Source organism: Dermacentor variabilis, chromosome 3 (assembly GCF_050947875.1).
Source record: "Dermacentor variabilis isolate Ectoservices chromosome 3, ASM5094787v1, whole genome shotgun sequence".
Lineage (NCBI taxonomy): Eukaryota > Metazoa > Arthropoda > Arachnida > Ixodida > Ixodidae > Dermacentor > Dermacentor variabilis.
The window spans coordinates 204,245,961-204,268,421 of record NC_134570.1 but is presented as its reverse complement, the minus strand read 5'-3'; the positions used below and the strand labels follow the sequence as shown (position 1 = coordinate 204,268,421).

General features: G+C 45.9%; 1 protein-coding gene across 1 annotated transcript in view; it reads right to left on the bottom strand.

The window, feature by feature from the left end:
* The window catches only part of l(3)80Fj (lethal (3) 80Fj), a 413,275-nt gene that overhangs the window by 385,502 nt on the left and 5,312 nt on the right, over positions 1-22,461 (bottom strand). Inside the window, exon 3 of the mRNA XM_075686799.1 lies at positions 19,869-20,064. Coding sequence (XP_075542914.1) covers positions 19,869-20,064 — 196 coding nt within the window. The remainder of the gene's footprint in view (positions 1-19,868; positions 20,065-22,461) is intronic.

The window sequence follows — 22,461 nt, the reverse complement described above, 5'->3', positions numbered from 1 at the left end:
AAAGTGTAGCTGTAAGCGTTCATTGGACACTAAAGAGAAAAATTATTTTAGCTCTCTTAGGAAATTTTACAGTGTCTTAGGAAAGATATGCCAAAAAGACAAAAGACAGGTGGTGATGTCGTCCTAACACGAGCTCGCTGTGATGACACAGATTATGAGAGCATCTGCTCACACCTAGTTCAATCTTCAATGGCAAAAACCAACTAGGCTATATTCTAATGATGACATATGGGTTTTCATGGCGCAAGGGCCAACGATGGCCAAACAGCACCAATCAATGTATGATGTAGTCAATGATGTGGTCACTGACAAATGGTAAATCTATACATGTAGTGCAGCTGTATAGAGGCCTAAAGACTGTCGCTGTAATGTCAGTAAAATGTGTTAAAATAATGATGATGCCTGGTAAGGTGTGCTATGGGCATGAGAGATATGGTTGGAATTGAATGGATATACTGAAAAGTAAAAATGTCAGTAGCATTACTGCCTCATCAAGGCCCTTAAACAGAAGGGCCTGGAGGCGCCTGCTCTACAAAACACTACTATTGCAGTGGAAGCGCCTCTGGCAGAAGCATAGAGTTCCATACAATAATTACTAGAGGGAACTCTGGGTCTAGTATCCACGGGAGCTGCAATGGGGGCGGTTCAGCCAGCATACCGGAATTATGGGAAGTACATGGATTTGCCTAAACTTCGTCCTTCTGGCTTCAAACAGCTTCTTAACTTTGCAAATTCGTCATTTTCAACAAAGTACTGTGTAATAAATAATTAAAGTAACCTTATTAAAATCGCCCGAGAGCAGATTTTAAACACAGGACCTTTAGTACGGAAGCCCAATATTGAAACCATTATGCCACGGACGCTTGCACTGACAAGAGCCATAGAATGCGCTTATGAATTTCTCGCACGCAAGTCAGTGCGTTGAGATGCTTGGTACATTTTGATTTTGCCACCTCGACAGGCTGAATTGCTGCAATTATTGGTGACTATGTTTGTTCACAGAATCTTCTGTACTTAGTAAAGTACTGAATGCTCTGAAATTAAGGACAAAGTAGATAGATAAAGCATGATGAATGAAGTCGCAAGAACGTCGCAAGCCACAAGCACGGAGATAAGGCGAAATCCATGTACTTCACATCATTCCCATGGTAGCTGAACAATTTCAGCACCAGAGTTCCTGCTAGTCATTATTGTAGGAAACTCTATGGGTGGGAGCAGGTGTGACGAATCTTGTGGGCTAATTACATGTAATGCAACTTCACTTAGGAAATTTAATACAGCTTTGGTTCTGAAAAATGGTTCTGCAACAAGAAACATTGCTGGATGGAGAAGAGTATGCTGTTGGTAAGCTGCAGGAAAAAGCTTTTGTTACTCAGCTTCCACTTCCCAGCACTCCAGCAAGGCAAGGAGTACGGACAGCAGCTAGCTACACCTACTACAAATGGGAGGTTCACCACCAGTTAAAAGGTAAGAAGGGGTACCATATGTGTGCCTTATTCTCAATCAACAAAACAGGACATCAGTTCGTTGGCTTTTGCTATAGGCAGCCAATTACTTAAATGCTGCCCGATTAAAGTGAGCTGATTCAATGTTTCTTTGTCCCAAGAAAACTGCTAAAAATTTCTTAGATTTCTTTCCGCAAAGATGTCTTCAAGTCTGTCACAGGGATAGCTACAGAAGAGGTACAGGCTTTCATTGTTTTGAATGTAGCAATTTTGTCTACAAGCATATTACGTATCTGATTTACCTTTATGGCCCGGCACCCTACATAATATGACATGCCGGTTAGATGCATACATACTGCACAGAAGCAAAAATAGATAGTTGATTACAGGATTTTTATGCTTTTGCAGAGACAATAAAGCTTTGACAGCACTTACCGAGTCTAAATTTAATTGCATTTTGTATTTTTATTTGCTTGATGTGTTTTACAGCCGGCAATAGCACGTAGGCCTCAGCCGTAAAAGTATAGTGCAGACCACTGATAGCGATACCACATATAACAATATATCAATTATAATGATGAGCTGACTTAAGAGTGAAAACTTAAACATTAGAGCTATGAGAAATGAAGCCATATATCACGATAGATTATTCACTGCATAACGGATATAACGATCAAAATTTTGCCTTCTGGATGGCTTTTTCCATGCAGAATAATCATGAAATTTGCATTCCTAAGTTTCCTGTAAACGAACGATGCCAAGACGGGGTGAAACATTAGCCTGCACGAGCTCTTATCTGCCGCCATTGCTGCGTCCTGCCCACGCGCTGATTTCAAAAGCCACTGAGAGCATCATTAGTTGGTGCCAGCCGCTTCGCGTCCGCGTCGCTCATGATCATGCCCACGATCGAGCTATGCGTGAGGAGAAGAAAAAAAAGAAAAGCGAGAAGCAAAGCGGCACCCACTCTTTGCCCCCTTCTCAGCAAGCGTAGAAAATGAACCGCGGAAACAGCAGAGGACAGCCCGGTTGATAGAAGACGGCACTGGCAAAGCGCAATGTTGTATCGCTTGAGACGAAGCTGCAAATTTTGCAAGGCTGAAAGTGTGAGATCACAAAGAAGCGCCGCAATCATGGCGGCTGCAACCAGGGGCCATGCTGATCAACGGAAATAGCGGGCTTTGTGTGCCTAGGCGGAAGCCCTGGAACTAACACAGTGGAAGCCGCTAACGTTACCAAGCTCGGGAAGCATATCGCTACTGACAAAGAAACAGTTGGTGCTTCTATGGATGAGTTTTCTCAGAGAAAACTTATCTATAGAAGCTCCGAGATGGGTGGACCTACTGCTGCATAAGACATGTCGGGATTTGATCTTGATGCGTCAGTGTAACACTCTGGGCGCGAGTACCATATTTACTTGCATAATGAATGCACCCCTAGATCACTTGAGAAAAATCAGAATTTTTGCTTTCCTTGTGTAATTAAAGCACTCCGAACTTTGCTACTGTGCAATCCCACGATCGAACGGCCGTGCTGTAGTTTTTGGGGAGACTACAATCTTTGACTCTCACACATGCTAGTTAAATGTGGTTTAGTGGCGCAAAAGTGCCCAAGGCTATGCTGCGCCAAACACGAGGTGTTTTTAAAGAAAAAGACTGTGTTATTCTATATTTTGCGTAAGAAGCCAGTGTCCTCTAGAAATTTACGCACATCAGGTAATGGGACTATCAGATCATCTCCTAAAATGAAAGCAGGGTGCAGAGGTATGTCTAGTTGATATAAGTTATGCAAAAGGTTTCATCTGTGTAATTCTATGTGTGCATGTCAGTAATATATGTATAACTGTTAGTGGTTCTTCGCATTTCTCGCATGTTGGTGTCTCTTCTTTTGTAAGTAAATAATTGTGTGTGAAATGTGTGCCCAATGCGTCATCATCATCATCAGCCTGGTTACGCCCACTGCAGGGCAAAGGCCTCTCCCATACTTCGACTACCCTGGTCATGTACTAATTGTGGCCATGTTGACCCTGCAAACTTCTTAATCTCGTCCACCCACCTAACTTTCTGCAGTCCCCTGCTACGCTTCCCCTCCCTTGGAATCCAGTCTGTAACCCTTAATGACCATCGGTTAGCTTCCCTCTTCATTACATGTCCTGCCCATGCCCATTTCTTTTTCTTCATTTCAACTAAGATGTCATTAACTCGCGTTTGTTCTCTCACCCAATCTGCTCTATTCTTATCCCCTAACGTTACACCCATCATTCTTCTTTCCATAACTCGTTGTGTCGTCCTCAATTTAAGTAGAACCCTTTTCGTAAGCCTCCAGGTTTCTGCCCCGTACGTGAGTACTGGTAAGACACAGCTGTTATACACTTTTCTCTTGAGGGATAATGGCAACCTGCTGTTCATGATCTGAGAATGCCTGCCAAACGCACCTCAGCCCATTCTTACTCTTCTGATTATTTCAGTCTCAAGATTCGAATCCGCGGCCACTACCTGAACTAAGTAGAGGTATTCCCTTACCACTTCCACTGCCTCGCTACCTATCGTAAACTGCTGTTCTCAATGCGTAGTCCAGTGCCCAAGGCATAAAACTACTTACACGCCTTCCATTCACCAAGTGCGGGTATGGTGAGGTGTAATTTGTTGTCTGCACAAGGGTCCGATTCGTGTTGCCACTATGACGTTAAGGCCTTCCTAATTGCACGGATACTATGTCTATATGGAAGCCTTGTGTTTGATATGTCTTTGTACGCTGCCATCGATGCACATCTACCAGCTGCTTCGTTACCCGGTATCCCAACATGGCTTGAAACCCAGCAGCAACGAATTGATCTCCCGTATTTGTTTAGCGCCACCATGTTTAGAATATCCCCCAGCAGGGGTTCACACTCAGATTTCAGGTGTAGAGCCTTTAGTGTACTTAAGGAATTGGTGTATATGACTTTATTTTTGTGTTTGTCAGCTATACTTTTTTGAACTACGGCCTATACAGCATAAACTTCAGCAGTAAAAACAGAGGCATGTTTTGTTTAAACGAATACTTGTTTCCCAATTTTCTGTTACGGCCCCTACACCCATGTGTTCTCTTGTTTTAGAGTGAAATTTAATGTTATTTCGATATTTGTCCTGAAGAGCACAGAATTCTTGCATAATGTATTCATGTGGTGTGTCTCTTTTCTTTAAATGTGTTAATGTCCATTCACGTAACTGTGTGAAATCGTACCCCAGTGGCAATAGTTGTGGCTTTTTGGCTACCAGGAGGACTTCATTAGGAATGTCATACTCCCAATATTCTTCATATCGCAGGACAAGCAGCCTAATCATGTTCAGTTTATTTGTGTAGTGTAAGTGTGAGTTGCACTGTGTGATGATGTTGTAGCTATGTGTTGTGGGGATGCGTTACTCTCTCACGTCCGCTGATATGCTGTTTTCCCGCATAGCTCCTGTCTCCTGTTTTCCGGCTTCACTACATGGCCTGATGCCTGCGGCAGTTGGTCTCGTTGAAGCACAGCACGAGAGATGACGCAAGTGTTGCACTGCTAACGCCACCTAATGGCGGGGTTACTTGGGCGTGGAAAGGAGAAGGCTCTTCCTCTTTCGTTCGGATTCGGAAAGCTGCGCGGACATTCCGCGCGCACACCGATCCATGCTTCTGCGAGACCGTCTCACAAGGGCTCCTTCGAACGCACCACCATTCGCGTAGCCGTACACGCAAACGACCAGGCATTGGTGTCCAGCATGGGGCGAACACATTCGCTCGCTATCCGGTCGTGGTGAGTCGGACTTCCGCGACTTGTCGCGCGCCCATCGGCATGTTTTGTGGATAGCAACCCGGCTAGCAGGCATCGATCTATGAAAAATGCAATAAATGTCGTTGTGATTGTTTGCACTAGTGCGTTGTCATTTCTTTGTCCCAAGAGCACAGGTGAGAACCCCACATCTGGCACCCAACATGGGGCTCTTGGGGCATCGGACGATAGCTTTAATAGTTTTGGTTCATTCGAGACCTTTGTTTGAACTGAAGCGTAGGGCTGATGTGGATTTCGATCGCTAGCGTTGGCGGTGTGCTTTCTTGAGCGAAGAGACGGTGGCTGTAGTGTGTTTGAACTTGTCAACATGCTAAGACTTTTTGCAAGTGTTCTTTTTAATCACATTTGTCGGTCCGAGAGCCACGTGGTCTACATCCTTGGAGAGCGAGGCTTAGCGCCCACGGAGCATTGGCAAGCCTGAAGCAAGTGAGTACGGAAGCCTCGTGGGTGGTCCAAATTTCTTATGTAAACAGCTTCTTCTATCTCTTTGACTCTGATGAAGTCGCCGTTCTTGGAGCCGGGTGGCCGGTACGGGCTGACTGGTATTGCGGCCTGGCTCCGGGCACTCTGACACCGTCCAGGACGGTGGGTGCCGTCAACTCGGATGCTGTGTGCACCGAGCGGGGTAGGACCGCCTAAGAGAGCTGACGTCTCCTCGCGGCTGCCTGTTTTGCGCCCATTTCGGGTGCTGTTTTTGGATGCTGGTTGTCATGGTAGCGACGCTTTGGGCCGAAGGCCTTACGAAGCTGCCTGTTGCACGTGGAGGGACACAACCTGGTGGACTGTGGTGTTGAGGTGTTGCACTTTGCTTCCCTCATCCTAGTTAGCCTCGCACGAATTGAGATTACTCTTTCAACTCAAGGAAGCGAGCTTCGTTCACATGATCTTAGCATCTGAGTAGCCGCCCGATCTTTTACTAGCCGAGTTGAACATCGTACCACGTGGGCGATGCGCATGCAGAATTCCTCTCCCTTGCACTATACTTTAGTGTTTGCCGAGTGCGTCGAGTGTACGCAGCGTGAGTGGAGTCACCCCTGGTTTGCTGTCACCTGCACATCGTCTGCGCTGCTGCCCCGGACTACGATCGAGCCACCCCTGGCAATGGTGATGCAAGTTCGGCACAGCGACTTCAGCAGCCGCCTGTATACAGCTCGCAACCCTCGGTGGCGGAGAAAAGAGCCGGCGGTCACCAACAGCTACAACAGCAGGGTGCGACGGTGCAAGCGACACTTGCTCGTACCGACTACTGCGTCGCCTTTTCCAGAGTCCTGGAATGGAATCATGCTGTCGAGTCTGCAGAGCTGCTGCTGTGACCGGCGGACAATGTCGGCTCGCATGTTATGGACAGTGTGTGGACATTTTCTTGGCGCGGCCACTGTTGCATGTATTACCTTGTTTGCGAACCACGCGTTGATGTTAGACTGTGTGACATGTTTAGCCAGAATATGTAGTGATTTAAGGTTGGGGGGATGTGGGGATGCGCGACTCTCATGCGTCCCCTGATATGCTGTTTTTCCGCATAGCTCCCGTCTCCTGTTTTCCAGCTTCCCTGCATGGCTTGATGCCCGCGGTAGTCGGTCTGGTTGAAGTGCAGCACGAGAGATGGTGCGAGTGTTGCGCTGCTAACGATACCTAACGGCGGGGTTACTAGGGTGCGGAAAGGAGAAGGCTCTTCCTCTTTCATTCAAATTCAGCAAGCGGCACAGACATTCCACGCGTGCGCCGATCCATGTTTCTGCGAGACCGTCTCGCGAGGGCTCGCTCGAACATGCCACCATTCGCGTGACCGTACGCGCGAACGACCAGGCGTTGGGATCCAGCATGGGAGGAAAATATTCGCTCACTATCCGGTCACGATAAGTCAGACTTCCGCGATTTGTCGCCCGCCCATCGGCATGTTTTGTGGATAGCAACTTGGCTAGCAGACATTGATCTATGAAAGGTGCAATAAATGCCCTTGTGATTGTTTGCACTAAGGTGTTGTCGTTGCTTTGTCCCAAGAGCACGGGTGAGAATCCCACAGTGTTGTGGTGAGGACTGAACACTGAGCGTGTAGGAAAAAGTAACGCTCTGCACTGCTGTAAGGGAGGATCAGTACACTGAACGTATAAACTTGGGACAGGTGATGTTCTGTAGGCACTACTTGCCAGTCGCAGTACAAGGTTATGTACTGGATCAAGTCGTCGATTGTAAGACTGTCTGGCTGAGCCATAAACCACACAGCTGTAGTCTAGAATGCTGCGCACAAGAGACCGGTGTATACGTAAAAGGCATGTTCAGTCGGAACCCTAGTGCTTGTGAGATAAAGCTTTGAGGATATTCAACGCTTTATTTTTTAAAGTGTTTTTATGTGAGCCACGAAGTTTAGTTCGGTGTCAAAGGTTACTCCTAAAAACTTGTGGTTTATCTGACCGGCCATATGGCGTCATTCAATTTTAGGACTCGATTGCTGTGTAGCCCTCATTTCTGAGAGAACAAAACAGTAACTGTTTTCTGTGTGAAGCGAAAACCATTTTTGTTAGTCCATTGCGCAGGTTTATTTATTGCGATTTGAAGCTGCCTTTCACAGGTTGCCAAATTTGAGGCGCAGCAAGCCACTTGGATGGAGATCGTCTACATATATAGAGTGCATAAGAGACGACGGTATAACCTTATTAACTGAGTTCATCTTACTATGAACAGTGTCATACTGAGATCACAGCCTTGCGAAACGCCACTTTCCTATGTAAATGTATAAGTACTGAGCCAAAATGTGCCTGAAATGTTCTATTAGACATAAAATCAGCTAGGCAATTCAGCATTTTACCACGGATCCCGAAGACAGCTTTAAAGTTCCATATCTCCATGTGGTGTCCCCCCCCCCCCCATAGGCTTCTTCTAAATCAAATAAAACTGTAAGACAGTGTTGCTTGTGTAAAAATGCATGCCGAATTTCGTGTTCTAGACGGACAAGATGGTCAGTAGTTTAACAACCCTTTTTACATCCACACTGGTGGGAATCTATTAGGTTTCTTGATTCTAAAATAAACAAGTCACATTGATAATGCTTTCATATGATTTTGCCAAACAGCTTGCGAGGGCAATGGGTCTGTAGCTGCTTGCAGATGTTGGGGATTTACCAGCTTTTGGAAATGGAATTACTATTGCCTTCTTCCACTTTTCTGGCATTATACCAGATTCCCAGATTACAGTGTGTCTGGAAAGCAATGCAATTTTATCGGTAAAAAAACGTTTATTCAACATATTGTTACAAATGTTTAGAATTCTTCGAAGTACTCTCCTCTGGCATCTGCACATTTTCGCCAGCGACTCTGCCTTGCACTGTACACATCCCGGAAGGCATAGACGAAAATCTTTTATACAGCCTTTGTCACGGCGGTTTGGATGGCTTCGATGGTCCCAAAATCGACTCTTTTTAGGGCGCTCTTGATTCTCTGGAAGAGAAAAAAGTCCGCCAGAGCCAAGCCAGAACTATAGGGGGGCTGGGGCAGCGTCACCAAGTTGTGCTTGGCCAGGAACTACCATGCGCGCAGAGAAGTGTGGCTGGGAGCATTGTCATGATGCAACTACCAGGTATCAGTGATATCCTTTCACGCTCGGAGGAGCCCTTTTCTGAATCTCTCAAGCACATCCTTGTAGTAGGCAGCGTTGACTGTCTGCCCTTGGGGTACGAATTTTTTGTGAAACACACCTTTGGCGTCGAAAAAGACAACTAGCATTGTTTTAACTTTCAACTTGCTTATTCTTGCCTTCTTGGGGCGAGGGGACTCCGAGGTGTGCGATTCGGAACTTTGGCACTTCATCTCAGGATCATACTCAAATACCCATGTTTCGCCACTCGTAATGACCCTGTCTAAAAAATAAGGTTTAATTTGCACGCGTTCCAAACGTTCGCTCACTATCACCACTCCGTTGTTTTTGTGGTCGTCAGTAACCAGTATGGGGACCAGCTTGGTGCACACTTTCTGCACATTCAAATTGTCGCTTACAATGTCATGCACGGTGGTTTTCAGAATAGTGAGTCTCTGCTATCATCCACACACTCATTCGACGGTCGGTGTTCAAAAGATCACGAACACGAGACACATTTTTGTCACTTGTGCTCATTGATGGCTGCTCAGAGCAGGATTCATCATCCACGTCTTCTCGGCACCCTTTAAATGCCTTCAACCACCTTGAAACATGAGAATATGACAAAGCAGAATTCCCGTAGTCTTGCTGAATCATTTGGCAGGTATTAGCAAGACTCTTATCGAATTTATCACAGAACTTGATCGCGTGCGGATGCCATCACACGTCGTGACGGAGCCCTATCAGGAGGTTCACAGAAACAGTGATCCTGATGCTCCCAGAGCTTGGAGCCGACTGCCCTAGGCAATGATGAAAAGCCACTTAACCCAACCAATCCGATCATGTTACGTCTAATAGCATTACCGGAAAAAAAAATTTCATTACTTTCCAGACACACCCTGTATGATGAAAAATTTTAGGAGAGCATCTACAGATGCTACAAAGCTCCACGATCCCCTTTTTCCGAGACACAGCTAACACAGGAGGGGCCTACCCTCGTGTGCTCGGGTTCGTGGTGTCACAACACACCAAACGCCTGCTTACGCAGACGCCCCTGCGTCTCTCGTACACGGGCTTAAAGCAAGTGCACTTAATGTTTGACACATCCTTTCTGCCAGTGCCGGCGCAAAATCACCGTGCATATTCGAGAGAGAAAAAAAACGTAACTGGCTCTTTGCAACGTACGCAGTTTACGTACTTTACACTGACGTAACAGGAGAGTGCATGCGCGGGATGCGTGGCCGGGAGCTAGAGGTATCGACGCACTGCCGCCATTGTTCTCGCTGTGCCACAGCCAATGTTTCTTGTTGGCGAGACCAGTGCGCCATTTAAATAGGAATAAAGAATTCTTTTTTAAGTCAATCCAGCTTCGTTCGAGATTTTATGTTGTCTTGTTTAATGCTTTTGCCTGTCTCAAGCACGAAATCATGCCAAGCAGTGAAGCAATGAAGCAGCACAATACAAACAAAAGTAACCCTGCTCTCCATGCATCTGTGTCACAAGTCAGTATAACATGGGATCCTGAAACTTCTTCTAAAGCGCAATATGGCGCAACAAGAATAGATTGCGGCCTCAGAATGTTGGAATCGCGGCTCGAGAGTCGTGAGCACTGTAGTTGCAGGTAGAATCGGCGGTATGTCTGACAGCGGCATCAACACAAGAGATGCAGTTTGTAGCAAGATAGAAATTTCTGGCCCCGATGGGTTTAAGATGCCGGTTGGAAGTTTTCACATTATTCCGGCCATTGCATTCGAATAAGTTTTTCTAGATTTCTACATGTAAAAAGAAAATATTTTATGTCTACTGCATGGTGCTGTTTCTTTGTAGCATATATACATAATTGAATGCAACTGACCCCTATAGCTGCACTGAATGATAAAACAGTTTTTACAAGCAGGTTAAAAAATAATTATTTTTTTTCGGGAATATTTGTGCATCCAAGCAATGCCTGTATTTCTACTAATCCACACTTTGTTCATTCAAGCTGGTGACGAGTTAACAAATTGAGCAAATTTGTTTTCTTCCGCGTCATAACATATCTCAGCTGAAAGAAAAAAAAAATCCTCGCCTGCTAGTATTTTGATTCTTTTTTGTCCAGGGAAGAAAGGACATTATAAGGAAAGTTACATAAGCAAAGAGTGATTAATATTCAAAACAAGTGATTTCACTTATTGTCCAGTCGGGAAGGGTTGTTATAACATCTGATTGGTTGATACTGTCAAGGCTGCACCCAGCTAAAGTTGGTCATAGAAGAGGTTTTCTTTTTCTTTTTAGGTAAAGCCTACTGTATAAACCCAATCTCATTCAGAATAAGTGGAAGCAAGTTTAACATATCTAGAGAGTGTCACATGCATCGGTGCTGGCTTAGCAATTCTAGACGAATTCACTGACTCTTTGCTCAATAGAAAAATCTCAAACCAAGGCATAGCAAAAAAGAAAACAACTGTGACTACGACGCAAAAAAATAGTAAGGTTCTGCATATTCGTGGAGGAAGGAATATACAAATGCACTCAACATAGACGCTTCTAGATATGTGCCCAATTGTGTGTGTGTGTGTGTGTGTGTGTGTGTGTGTGTGTGTGTGTGTGTGTGCGTGCGTGCGTGTGTGCGTGTGTGTGTGTGTGTGTGTCGGCTGAAAAGAAAACGACACACAAAATGTTCTGCATTTCTCTCACTTTCAACACCTCTGTATTCAGTCCTCTCAGCCCTTAGTATGAAAAGACCAGAATTTCAACCAGTTTAGCGAAGAACGATGCAGAGAAACAGCTTTTTAAATTTGTGGTTTGGTTTCCACGCTGCCAGCACTACCAGCGCCAACTAAAAATGGCCACCACGTCGCCGTCGGTCGAAACCAACACAGCGCATACCTCTGCCGGGCGCGGCGCACGGCATAATGGCCATAGGCATGCGTAGTGTAAAATTCACATGTCCACGACGCACTTTTCTGCCTGCCTTGGGTTTCAATGTGTGGAATGGACCTTAAAGGGGCCATGAACTCCTTTTTATCGAAGTGTAGAAATGCATTTGAAGTGAAAATAAGCTATTTCAGAAATACTTAACCGCAAAAAGTACTTCAATGTGTTCAGGAGAAGCGGAGTTATTGGCAATCAAATACGGCCTCCGCGGTGCTTCTGTTGCTCCTTCAATGCCTTGCACTGCGAAGGCTACAGTGCAGTGGGGAGTTCCCACAATGCTCTGCCTTCCAAATGTCAACGTGGCACGCAGTTCAAATATAGTTTTGCATGTTAACATAGATGCCATGACTTCCACCTTTGGTGTCTATGATGTGCTAAACATAAGCTAAACACGGTTGTCCTCAGTGAGCAGCAGTACGTTTAGCCAGCGGACTCGTGGCGGCATCCCACGGCGGCACCCCACGGCGGCCACGATATCAATGCCATGTAGCTGTGTGCAGCTTGATGTCAGCTATCGGCCAATAGCAGCCGTCTGAGGGAATGACGAAATAGTGCGTCTGGGAGAGAATGAGGACTAGGCCTTCTGTTAAAAAGACAGCATTTGAGAGAAAGGTGACTTCACGATCGGCTTGCAAGCTCCATGCAACACATACGACAGCAAAGCTCGGCTGAGATGTTCACAGCAGAGTATGCTACTTGCGGACTATGTTATTTCACCAAGCCTGAGGGGTGGTTCAGGGCACTTTAAGTGGAGTTATATGCCTACTGCGGGACATAAGAGTTTATCTGCTCACAAAACGGAAACGCTGATCAGACACCGATAAGCTTTGACATGCAGATGCATACCTGCCAACCTGGCAAGATTAAAAATCGGGAGTCCCACCTTTCTTCATTGAGAATGTCCTCTGGAAGACTGTGCGCCTGTAGTGTGGCAAACTCAGCTTCGAGAGCATCTAAAGCGTCTTCAGCAGATTCAGTGGAATCTCGGGGCAGCAGCCGAGGAAAACGCTGAATATAGAAACGAAGACTCGAGAGCGATGCCTGCGAAATAAATTTCAGTTGGCCACCTCCGCATTCTTCTGAGTTGCGTTTCAAAATTGCATCCACATCCATAGCGCTTCGTTTCATCGCATTTGCGAAATATTTTCCGTAGAAGAGGTAGGTTGTGTTCTGACGAGGAATCCTGTAAACAGGCACTCCACACGTATAACACTGTCATCGCACTTGTTCCGGAGAAAGTTCACTATGTTGCCTTGCTGCTCAGCAGTGCGAACATAGCTTTGATAATTCGCCATGGAAACACTCAGTTTCAAGTCGCCTTTGACAACGCAAGACATACTGACGCCGCATCCACATGTTGTACAATATGTAAAATGTTCTTTTCTTGATGTCAAAAAGAACGGAAATTCAGAAGATCACAAGAACTTCTGCAAATACCGTTTCTTGGGCTTTGATAGCGCCATGGCATCAAGCGCACGAGGATTCTAACTTTACACAGTGCACCGCACCCAGACAGCCTAGCCAACACTAATTATACACACAAGCAGCAGCAGCAAGATGCCCCATGGCGGAAGGCGTGCATGAAATGCAAGAGCTACATTGGCTCTGGCTTTGGTCAGCTTACTAGGCACCACAGTCGGCTGCTTAGTCGATGATACCGATGGTGCTAGAGCAGCCGTTGTTGGTGATGCTGACGATTACGATGTGGCTGTACATTCCGCGGTGCCGGTTCCGCAAAAACCATTATTGCGCGAACGGAGACCACTTTTCGGGAGATATAAGACAGTGATCGTACAATCCGAAACTTCAGTCAAAAATCTGGAGTCTCCCGGGCGAATCGGGAGGGTTGGCAGGTATGCAGATGAGCAGGACGGTCAAGGAATAAGACGAACACAGCCTGCTTGTAAGAACAGGTGCACGCTTCAACGTGATACAGTTAAATCTGGATATAACGAAACTGACAAATGCTCGAAAGTGTTCGTTACAAAGGGGTTGTCGTTATATGCAGATTCAGTATGAAAATCCGAAAAAGAAATGCACAAATTTAACAAAGGGGGAATGAGAGGTACTCACCCAAAACGCATTTATTTAGCCGCAAAAAACTTATTTTGCTCTGTTGCTTGTTCGTGAGGGACGGCAACACTGAATGCTCGTAAAACATCAAGGTACACAACACTGTTCCATCATCGTCTAGTGAGCCCACAACGCACTAAGGAAGATCTCTTCCATAGTGACAGTGCAGTCGTCCGCATACAAAAAATCGCAAAGCTGCACGTCATCCAGGGCTGCTCCATTCGCGAGCAGCAAAACCCAAGCTTAGGCGCAATTGGGCGGGCCTGAAAGCTCTTCCTCTCCACTGTCAGTTTCTACAGCCTGAACCTCTTTTGTGATCCGGGCCTTACTGAAGCAGTTCATAATAACGTCTGCACTTGTTTCCCGCCAGCATGCTTCAAGCGTCTCAAATGCTTGAAAAATATCAACCTTTGTTTCCCGCTGAAGACAAATTTTCAGAAGGAGCCTTTGGATTAGTCTACGCTGGTAGGAACACTTCACACTGTTTGTTTATAATTCCTCTGTCAAAGGGCTGAATGAGCAAGGTGCAGTTCGAGGGTAAAAAATGAAGTTCAATGTTAGACAGCTCAAGGCCTTCAACATGGTGCGCAGTACAGTTGTCTACGAATAGACAAATTCTGCGGCCTTGTTTCTTGATAGTGTTACAGGGATGTTGGGTGTATAGACAGACTGTATTTACAATGTAATACAAGCAGAGTCAATGGGGTTAAGATTGCGGACTAGCAAAAACACGCAGCAGTCAGCGTCTCAAGACTTTCCTCTCCTCTCATCCTTACATAACAGGACCCCCGGGTGGTGAAGCGCTGTCTCGGTGCATGGTAGGCGAAGAATTACAAGCTAAGTATGGCTTCAGCCATGAAACATGCGCGACGTCAACAGGCGGCAGACTTGAGGATGCATCAAACTGTAGCGGCAAAATCTCGTAATTTACGTCGTTAACTTGACTTAGGACTTCATAAGGGCATGTGTAGCGAGAGAGAAGCTTCTGGGAGAGGCCAACCCAACGACATGGTGACCAAAGGAGCACCCAAGCACCTGGCGCGAACTTAACATTGCGATGGCACCAGTCATAAGGCTCTTTTTGTATATGCTGCGAGGTTAATAAACGAGATCAGGCGACTTGATGTGCCACATGAGCATGATCAACAACTTCACGAGCGCACTCAGTTGCAACACGTGGAACAGAAGGGAGGATGGTGTCCCACGGCAATGTGGGGTCGCGACCATACAAAAGGTAAAAGGGGGAATAACCTGCAGTATCATGTCGAGACGAGTTATAGGCGAACATCACATAGGCCAGCGTGGCGTCCCAGTCACGATGATCATTGAAGACGTACATCGACAGCCTCTCTGTGATTGTTCAGTTGAGACACTCCATAAGACCGTTCGTTTGTGGGTGGTAGGCAGTGGACAGCTTGTGCTCAGTGGCACAAGAGCGGAGGAGGTTGTCAACAACTCGAGACAAGAACGAGCGGCCGCGGTCTTTAAGTAACTGTTAAGGTGCGCTGTGGTGGAGAATGATGCCGTGTAGGAGAAAATCGGCGATGTCTGTTGCACAACTAGTCGGCAATGCCTGTGTTATCGCGTAGCGTGTCAAGTAATCAGTAACGATGGCGATGCACTTATTCCCTCTCGTTGTCTTCGGAAAAGGGCCAAGCAGGTCAAGGTCTACGCAAAAGAATGGTTCAGAGGGAACTTCAATTGGATGGAGTCGACCGACAGGTGGCAGGGGAGGTTTCTTCCGGCACTGGCACAATTCGCAAGTTGCAACATAATGACGCACAGAGCGGTAGAAACCTGGCCAGAAGAATCAGCATCGTATGCGGTCGTACGTATGCAAAACTCCAAGGTGTCCCGCTGTCGGTGCATCGTGAAGTTGTTCGAGAGCGCTGGATAGCAGATGACGAGGAAGGACAAGGAGCAACGTGGGGCCGTCAGGGTTGATATTGCAGTGGTAGAAGATGCCGTCGTGTAGCATGAATATGCGGCACGTGCCGTCAGTGCTGCCAGATTGCACGCCAGCGATGATTGACTGTAAGAGTTTGCCGGGTTGTTGTCCAGCGCGCATGACAGTCATGTCAGTAAAAGCAATCATGCAGGCCACCGAATCATGCGCAGCAGGGTCAGGGGGATCCACGGGGTGAGGAGAGAAGCAGCCAGTGTCCTTGTGGAGGCGTCCAGTCTTGTAATTGACAATAAATGAAAATTCCTGGAGCCGCAAAGCCTAGAGACCAAGCCGTCCTGTCGGGTCCCGGAGGCAAGACAGCCAACAGAGTGTGTGGTGGTCTGTAATGACCAAAAACGTGCGGCCGTACAAATATGGTCAGAACTTGGCGACAGCCCAAACTAAAGCCAAGCACTCCCACTCGGTGACAGAGTAATTTCTCTCTGCAGGTGACAACAGGCGCCTGGCGTAAGCTATTTTCTGCCCTCGGTACCATTCTGTTAGGCAAGAACAGCGCCAATGCCATGGCCGCTTGCATCAGTGCGGACTTCAGTTGGTGCAGATGGATCAAAGTGGGCAAGTATGAGAGGAGGAGGAGGATGGAACGTTATTATTGCAGAAATAGTTGCGCGGTTTATTCCCGGGTGGTTCTCTCTGACAGGGCTCCACTGGCAATCGTGGCTAGCCGGGCCTGGTAGGGGTGGTCAGAAACCCGATGAGAGCGGCGAACACGTGAGCCTTCTCCGGGCCCAAGAATGACGTGTTCTTCTTTAGAAGATCCGTCAAAGGCCGAGCAACGTCGGCGAAGTTTTCGACAAAACGGTGAAAGTAAGAACACAGGCCGATGAAGCAGCGCACGTCAGAAGCAGAACGTGGCACAGAGAAACTGCGTGCGGTGCGAACTTTTTCCGGATCTGGTTGGACACTGGATGTGTCAACGAGGTGTCCCAACGAGGTGTCCCAACACGGTAATCTGCCAGCTCCTGAGTTGACACTTCGTGGAGTTCAGTTGGAGGCCGGCTTTTCGGAAGACCGCAAGAATGGCAGCCAGTCGGGTAAGGTGGCTGCCAAACATGGGAGAAGAAACAACGTTGTCAAGGTAACAAAGACAGGTGGTCCATTTGTAGCCCCGCAGAATAGAGTCCATCATACATTCAAATGTCGCAGGAGCATTGCATCGGCCAAAGGGCATGACTTTGAACGGATATAACCCATCCGGCGTGATCCAGCCATCTTCTTACGGTCCATTTCATTTTTATTCCTTAAAGACCCTGTAACGGGGTATTATGTAAGGGGTGGGTTACACAGAAATAAGCAGAAACCATGTTTAACCTATGGTTAATCTATATCACTAGCGATATGACATAAGGTCTTCTCTTGTAGCACATGCAGTTTGCTAGTGTTAGACGATGTGGTATTTCTCCAAATCAGGAAACAATAGTTAAGATGTGATAAGAAGAGTGTGTTATAAATTAACAATTTTATGGATGCGGGAAGGTATCAAGCGCGGCTGGCTTCACTTAATTCATACCGCCTATGTGAAGATATTGTTGACGTGGCACAAAATCGTACCATTCGATGCCAACTCCCAAATTCATCAAAATGAATTGTTTTGTCATTCAAATTTGCTTTCTTTGATGGCCTGATAATTCGGAAAATTTGGCGGCCCTCGAAAAAAAACAAATGTGAAGGAGAAAACAATCGATTTTGATGAATTTGGGAGTCAGTGACGAATGGTACGGTTTCATGCCACATCGACGGTATCTTCACATAGGTGGCACGAATTAGGCGAAGCCAGCCCCGTTTTCGCGTGCACTCCGCCTTCACGTCTGATAGTGTCGCCCGCACTGGGGCGCCGCCATCAGGAAATGCACCGCCAGCAAATGCTTCGTCTGTCTCTCACTTGAACTCCAGATTACGCAGCCTTCAATACTAAATGAGCGGGAGGACAGCTTACATGATGCCATGCCGTCTCGGAATGCCCACTCTTTGCACATGCGGCAGATTACCTCTAAAGCAGAGTGCGTGACTGCGTATAAGCTCAGCCACACTTACAGCCATGCGCAGCCAAAGCCGAAAGGCGCGCCAAAATTCACGACGGGCGTGTGCTAACTTACCCCCCTCCCCCCACCCCTCGCATACACTTGATCACATTACCGAGAGCTCGCTCCCCTCCCTTCTCTTTGCCTTTGATCATACAGGGAGGCAGACTCAGAAGCAATCTTTCTCACCTACGCAGACTTTCACTCACACCTAAAGCACAAAATGCGCGGGGCACAATAGGATCTTATCGCACTTAGACTTTACACAGAACATGGTATGGCTTCACTTCGGAGGTCGCTGTTGTTACGCCGCACGCAATTTGAGAAGTGCGTTTGCACGCAGCTGCTTGTAATTAAATCATATGACCATCTGCACCCGCAGAAGTTCCCATTTATTGTCTCGGCATTCCTTTGTTGTGGAAGCAAAACTTCAGCAAATTGAAATCACATACAAAAACACTTTGTTATTTTGAGGTTCTAATTACATGGTGTTCTATGGACAAGAGATTCTGAAAAGTTAAATACTTTGTTATATAGAGAATTTCGTTATATTGAGGGTCGTTATATTGAGGTTTAATTGTATTTCTTTGCATCTTCCAAAGTTTGCAGCTTCGTCTCAGGCGACACAGCTTTGTGCTTTGTCAGAAGGCTGCCTGGTGTCTGCTGCCATGCCACTGCTTCAGGCCCATTGTTGCGGTGCACTTCCGCACTTCAGTGACGCGGACGCAAAGCAACTATCGCCATCTTGTAGAGCGCTGTGCCTGGTGCTCTCTGTGGCTTTCACAAACTGCATGCGGGTGGGGACACTCTGCGTGGCAGATATGAACTTCCATAGACAAACTTTTCACCTTATCTTGGCATTGTTTCTTTAAGGTGACTTAGCAATGCAAATGTTTCAATTAATCTGCATGAACAATGCCGTCTAGATGGCAAAATTTTGATAGTTATATCTGACATGCAGTAATAACATTGTTTTTTTTTTGTCATAGCACTAATACCTTAGTTGATATCCTCAAATAGTCTCATCATTATAACCGATATACCGTGATAACAGGACTTCACTGTACCACAAAACAGAAAACAATACAGCAAGTCCTTGAGAGTTAAAGGGACACTAAAGGCAAATATTAAGTCCAGCTAAAGTGACAGATGAGTGCTCTAGAATGTCTAAGGCATCAATATTATTGCAAACAGAGTCTTAATAATCGAGAAATTGAGGTAAATGCAGGACATCGTTAGAGACTCCCCCGAGACATTCAAGCACTTGCCCAATGACGAAAGCACTCCTCAGTTAAATTCTGTCACTAGGACTCAACCATTCATTGCAAAAAACATCCTTCTATTGTATTATAAAATGAAATAAAATGCTGCTTGTCTAGTTCTATTTCATTTTTAAGAAAAAGAACTGATTGAAATTACCCTTGACAACGATGCGGGTGGTCAGAATGTTTCATTTTCGTTTGACTCTGTGCTGCCCACGCTTTCACGTTTCACTAGTTTCGTTATCGCGTAGTGCTGCACTGGTTTTGCTGGCTCACAAAACTCACACAAACTGCAAGTAGCAGAGAATTCAACTTCCATGTAATGTCGCGGGATGCCCGAACGGTCTACACCACTTGACCAAAAAGGAGCTGCAACGGCGAATCCACAACTCTGTCTTGGCTCAGTAGTGCCGTCTGTCGGGTGAAGTTTTACTCAATGACGGCAGCAAAGGGTGGTGATGGTACATGCAACGTCACCACTCCCCCGGTTGGGTGGCGGGAGATTTGAATTTCGAAAAAGGCATTCAGACCCTCCAGATTCAATTTTCTCGTAAACAGTCTTTTCTTAGTGCAAAACAAGCATTGCGAGGCTTCTGGAATGGTATTTAAACAGTCCACGTTGACTTAGTACTTGCCTTTAGTGTCCCTTTAAAAGGTCAGCCTTGCCACATCAAGCAGCAAAAACAATAATAATTAGAGTATGTGCACAGCTATAATTGCATGAACTGTGCCGCATAGCTTGCCGGAAAAGAGATGTCTGGCAGGGAAGCACCAACACAGCCTCACAGCAAACAAAGGAACACTAACGTGATGAAGAGGGGCTTGTGTTCACGGGACACATCAAGGATGGTTGCAATGAGATGGCCCACGCTGGACGGCTGGGTGGCCAGCAAGGAGTCAACAAGCTGCTCCACCAGGTGGCGCGAGGTGCTGCCATGATACCGGGGAAGCGTCAGCCGCAGCACTTGGCACAGGCCACGCACCACAGGGTCCGCTAGGGATCCTGAAATGTACATCAGCATGCAACAGACAGATTTTGATCCCAATAAAGCTGTGTCCTGTTTCGAAATCCAAGCCTGTAACATCCTGAAAAGGCTAACAGTACAGAAAATTAGTCTACATATTTCAAGAAAGACTGGAAATGCTTTTTCTTTAAGTTGTTGTTTTTCAAACCCTGCAACAGTTTTAAAAATAAATGAAATTCAACTAAGGTTTTAAAGCACGTCAGCAAAAACAAAGACCACATACGACAGAACCAACTGAACTCTACTGCAAGATCAGGGAGCTCTGGTAACAGTAACAGATCCTTACTACTGTTGCCTAAGCCCATTCTCTTCTCGAAGTACAGCTTCCCTGTTGTGCTACAGAAACTTAGTTGTGCTGTCGGATCGCTGTGACAGTCACTAGAGGTCGCCATCATTATAAGCCTATTTATCGCTTTTGCAGATGAGGACATCTCCCAGCGATCTCCAATCACTCCTATATTGTGCAAACTGATATCATCTTATGCTTGCAAATTTCCTAATTTCATCACATCACCGACTTCTCTGCTGTCCTTGACTGTGTTTCCCTCCCCTTGGCCCCCCCTTCTCTAACTCTATAGGCCACTGGTTACCCAAATTATGCATTGCACGGCCTGCCCAATATTCATTTATTCCTCTAATATAGACTGGAATATCAGCTACACCTGTTTGCTCTCTCATCCACAACACTTTCTTGCTCTGTGTTAACATTAAGGATAACATTTTCTGTTTCATCACTTGCTGCATGGTCCTTCACTTCTTCCCGAGTTTCTTTGTTCACCTACAAAATTCTGATCCATATGATAGCACCTGTAGAATGCAATGATTTTACACATTTCAAGGATAGCAGTAAACTGCCAGTCATGATTTCCTAATGCCCTATCGTATGCTCTCCATCGCACTCCTACTGTAAATTTCCTTTTCAAGACCACGGTCCCCTATTAGTAACAGGCCTAGATAAAAAATAGTCTGACACAGATTACAGACGCTAACAGCCAATTATGAATTCTTGTTCTCTTGCCAGGCTATTGAGCATTACCTAGCACTAGACGTAGTGATATCGATACCCAGCACCCCCACTGCAGTGATGGTATACCAGAAAAACTACCAGAAAGAGTAAATAAAGATCTCTTTATTTAATTAGCTTGTTCCCAGAATGAAAGGCAAACCTCAAATGAGAACGACAGTGGCGAGCATGGTCATTAAATTCAAATTTAATTATATCGCTCAAGTAGGTTTGGTATTTGTGCATGCATATCAAAGGAGGAGGCTATCTTGTATAACAGTAATAACTCTGCTTAGCAAAATGTAACAGATCAAAACGAAACAGCACACAAGCCCACGGCATGCAAGTCAAAAATGTTTCCTTGCCTGATGGAGTCGAACAGGCGGCCATAACACCATAAGGCCAGAATTACAACTGTTTGTTCACGTCACCAGGGAATTAGTGAAGCTAACACATTTCTTCTCTTTTCGAGTGTTAAGCGTAGAAGCTTGAGAAAATGGACAGATGTCCTCGTCTTCAGTCCGTTTTTATCAAGCTGTGCTAAACACTACAAAAGACATCGTACTAACAGGGCATCAGCTAAACGCTTGCAAGGTTAATTTTTCTCTTTTTTTAGCTCTGAACAAGTGTCCATGTGGGAATGAGCATTTGGAAGTCCACACACCGAGTTGCAATGTGCCCTAAAGTGCTATTTCCTACTTATCGCAGTGATTTTTTTACCATGACACTGTCAATCTTAAGAGTGCCACAAAAAAGCGCACTACAAAACTGTCCCTCAGTTTATTCAAATCATGTCCGTTGTACTGACACCTGCACAAGCAGTCAGGCAACTCCACTTTCTCACAGCACCGTTCCTTTTTATGTTGCACCCTTTTTTCCATTGTGTACACAGTAACAGTGTGAATGAAACAAATCATGAAGGCACAGCTGATTTGCAAAAGCTGCTTGAAGCAAATAAGAACAGTGCCTCTTTATGAACTGTGGAAAATAATGCAAAATGTGGCAGACAAGGTTCTAAGGTGAAAACATGCTCCTTACAATGAAACTTAAATAATCGTACTCACAAAAATGCCCAAAGTCAGTCAGATGACCACTGACTGTCTCCCGGACAAGTTACAGTACAGTAGCTCATTAAAGGGACTGAGAACCGATTTTGAAGGACCCAGTTTTTGATGGCACAACAAAACGCTCATCCTCAGTAGCCTCAAAAGCACACAGAAATTTTGTAAGCAGAATTATTCTATCTGAGCAATCTCTAAAAAAATTGGATCCTTTATGCCAGCAACAAAGACAAGTGAGAGCGACACCCATAGGCCATTTTACTGATTGGGAAAGCAGAACGATGGGTGAATATCGCAGGAGTGAGTGCAAC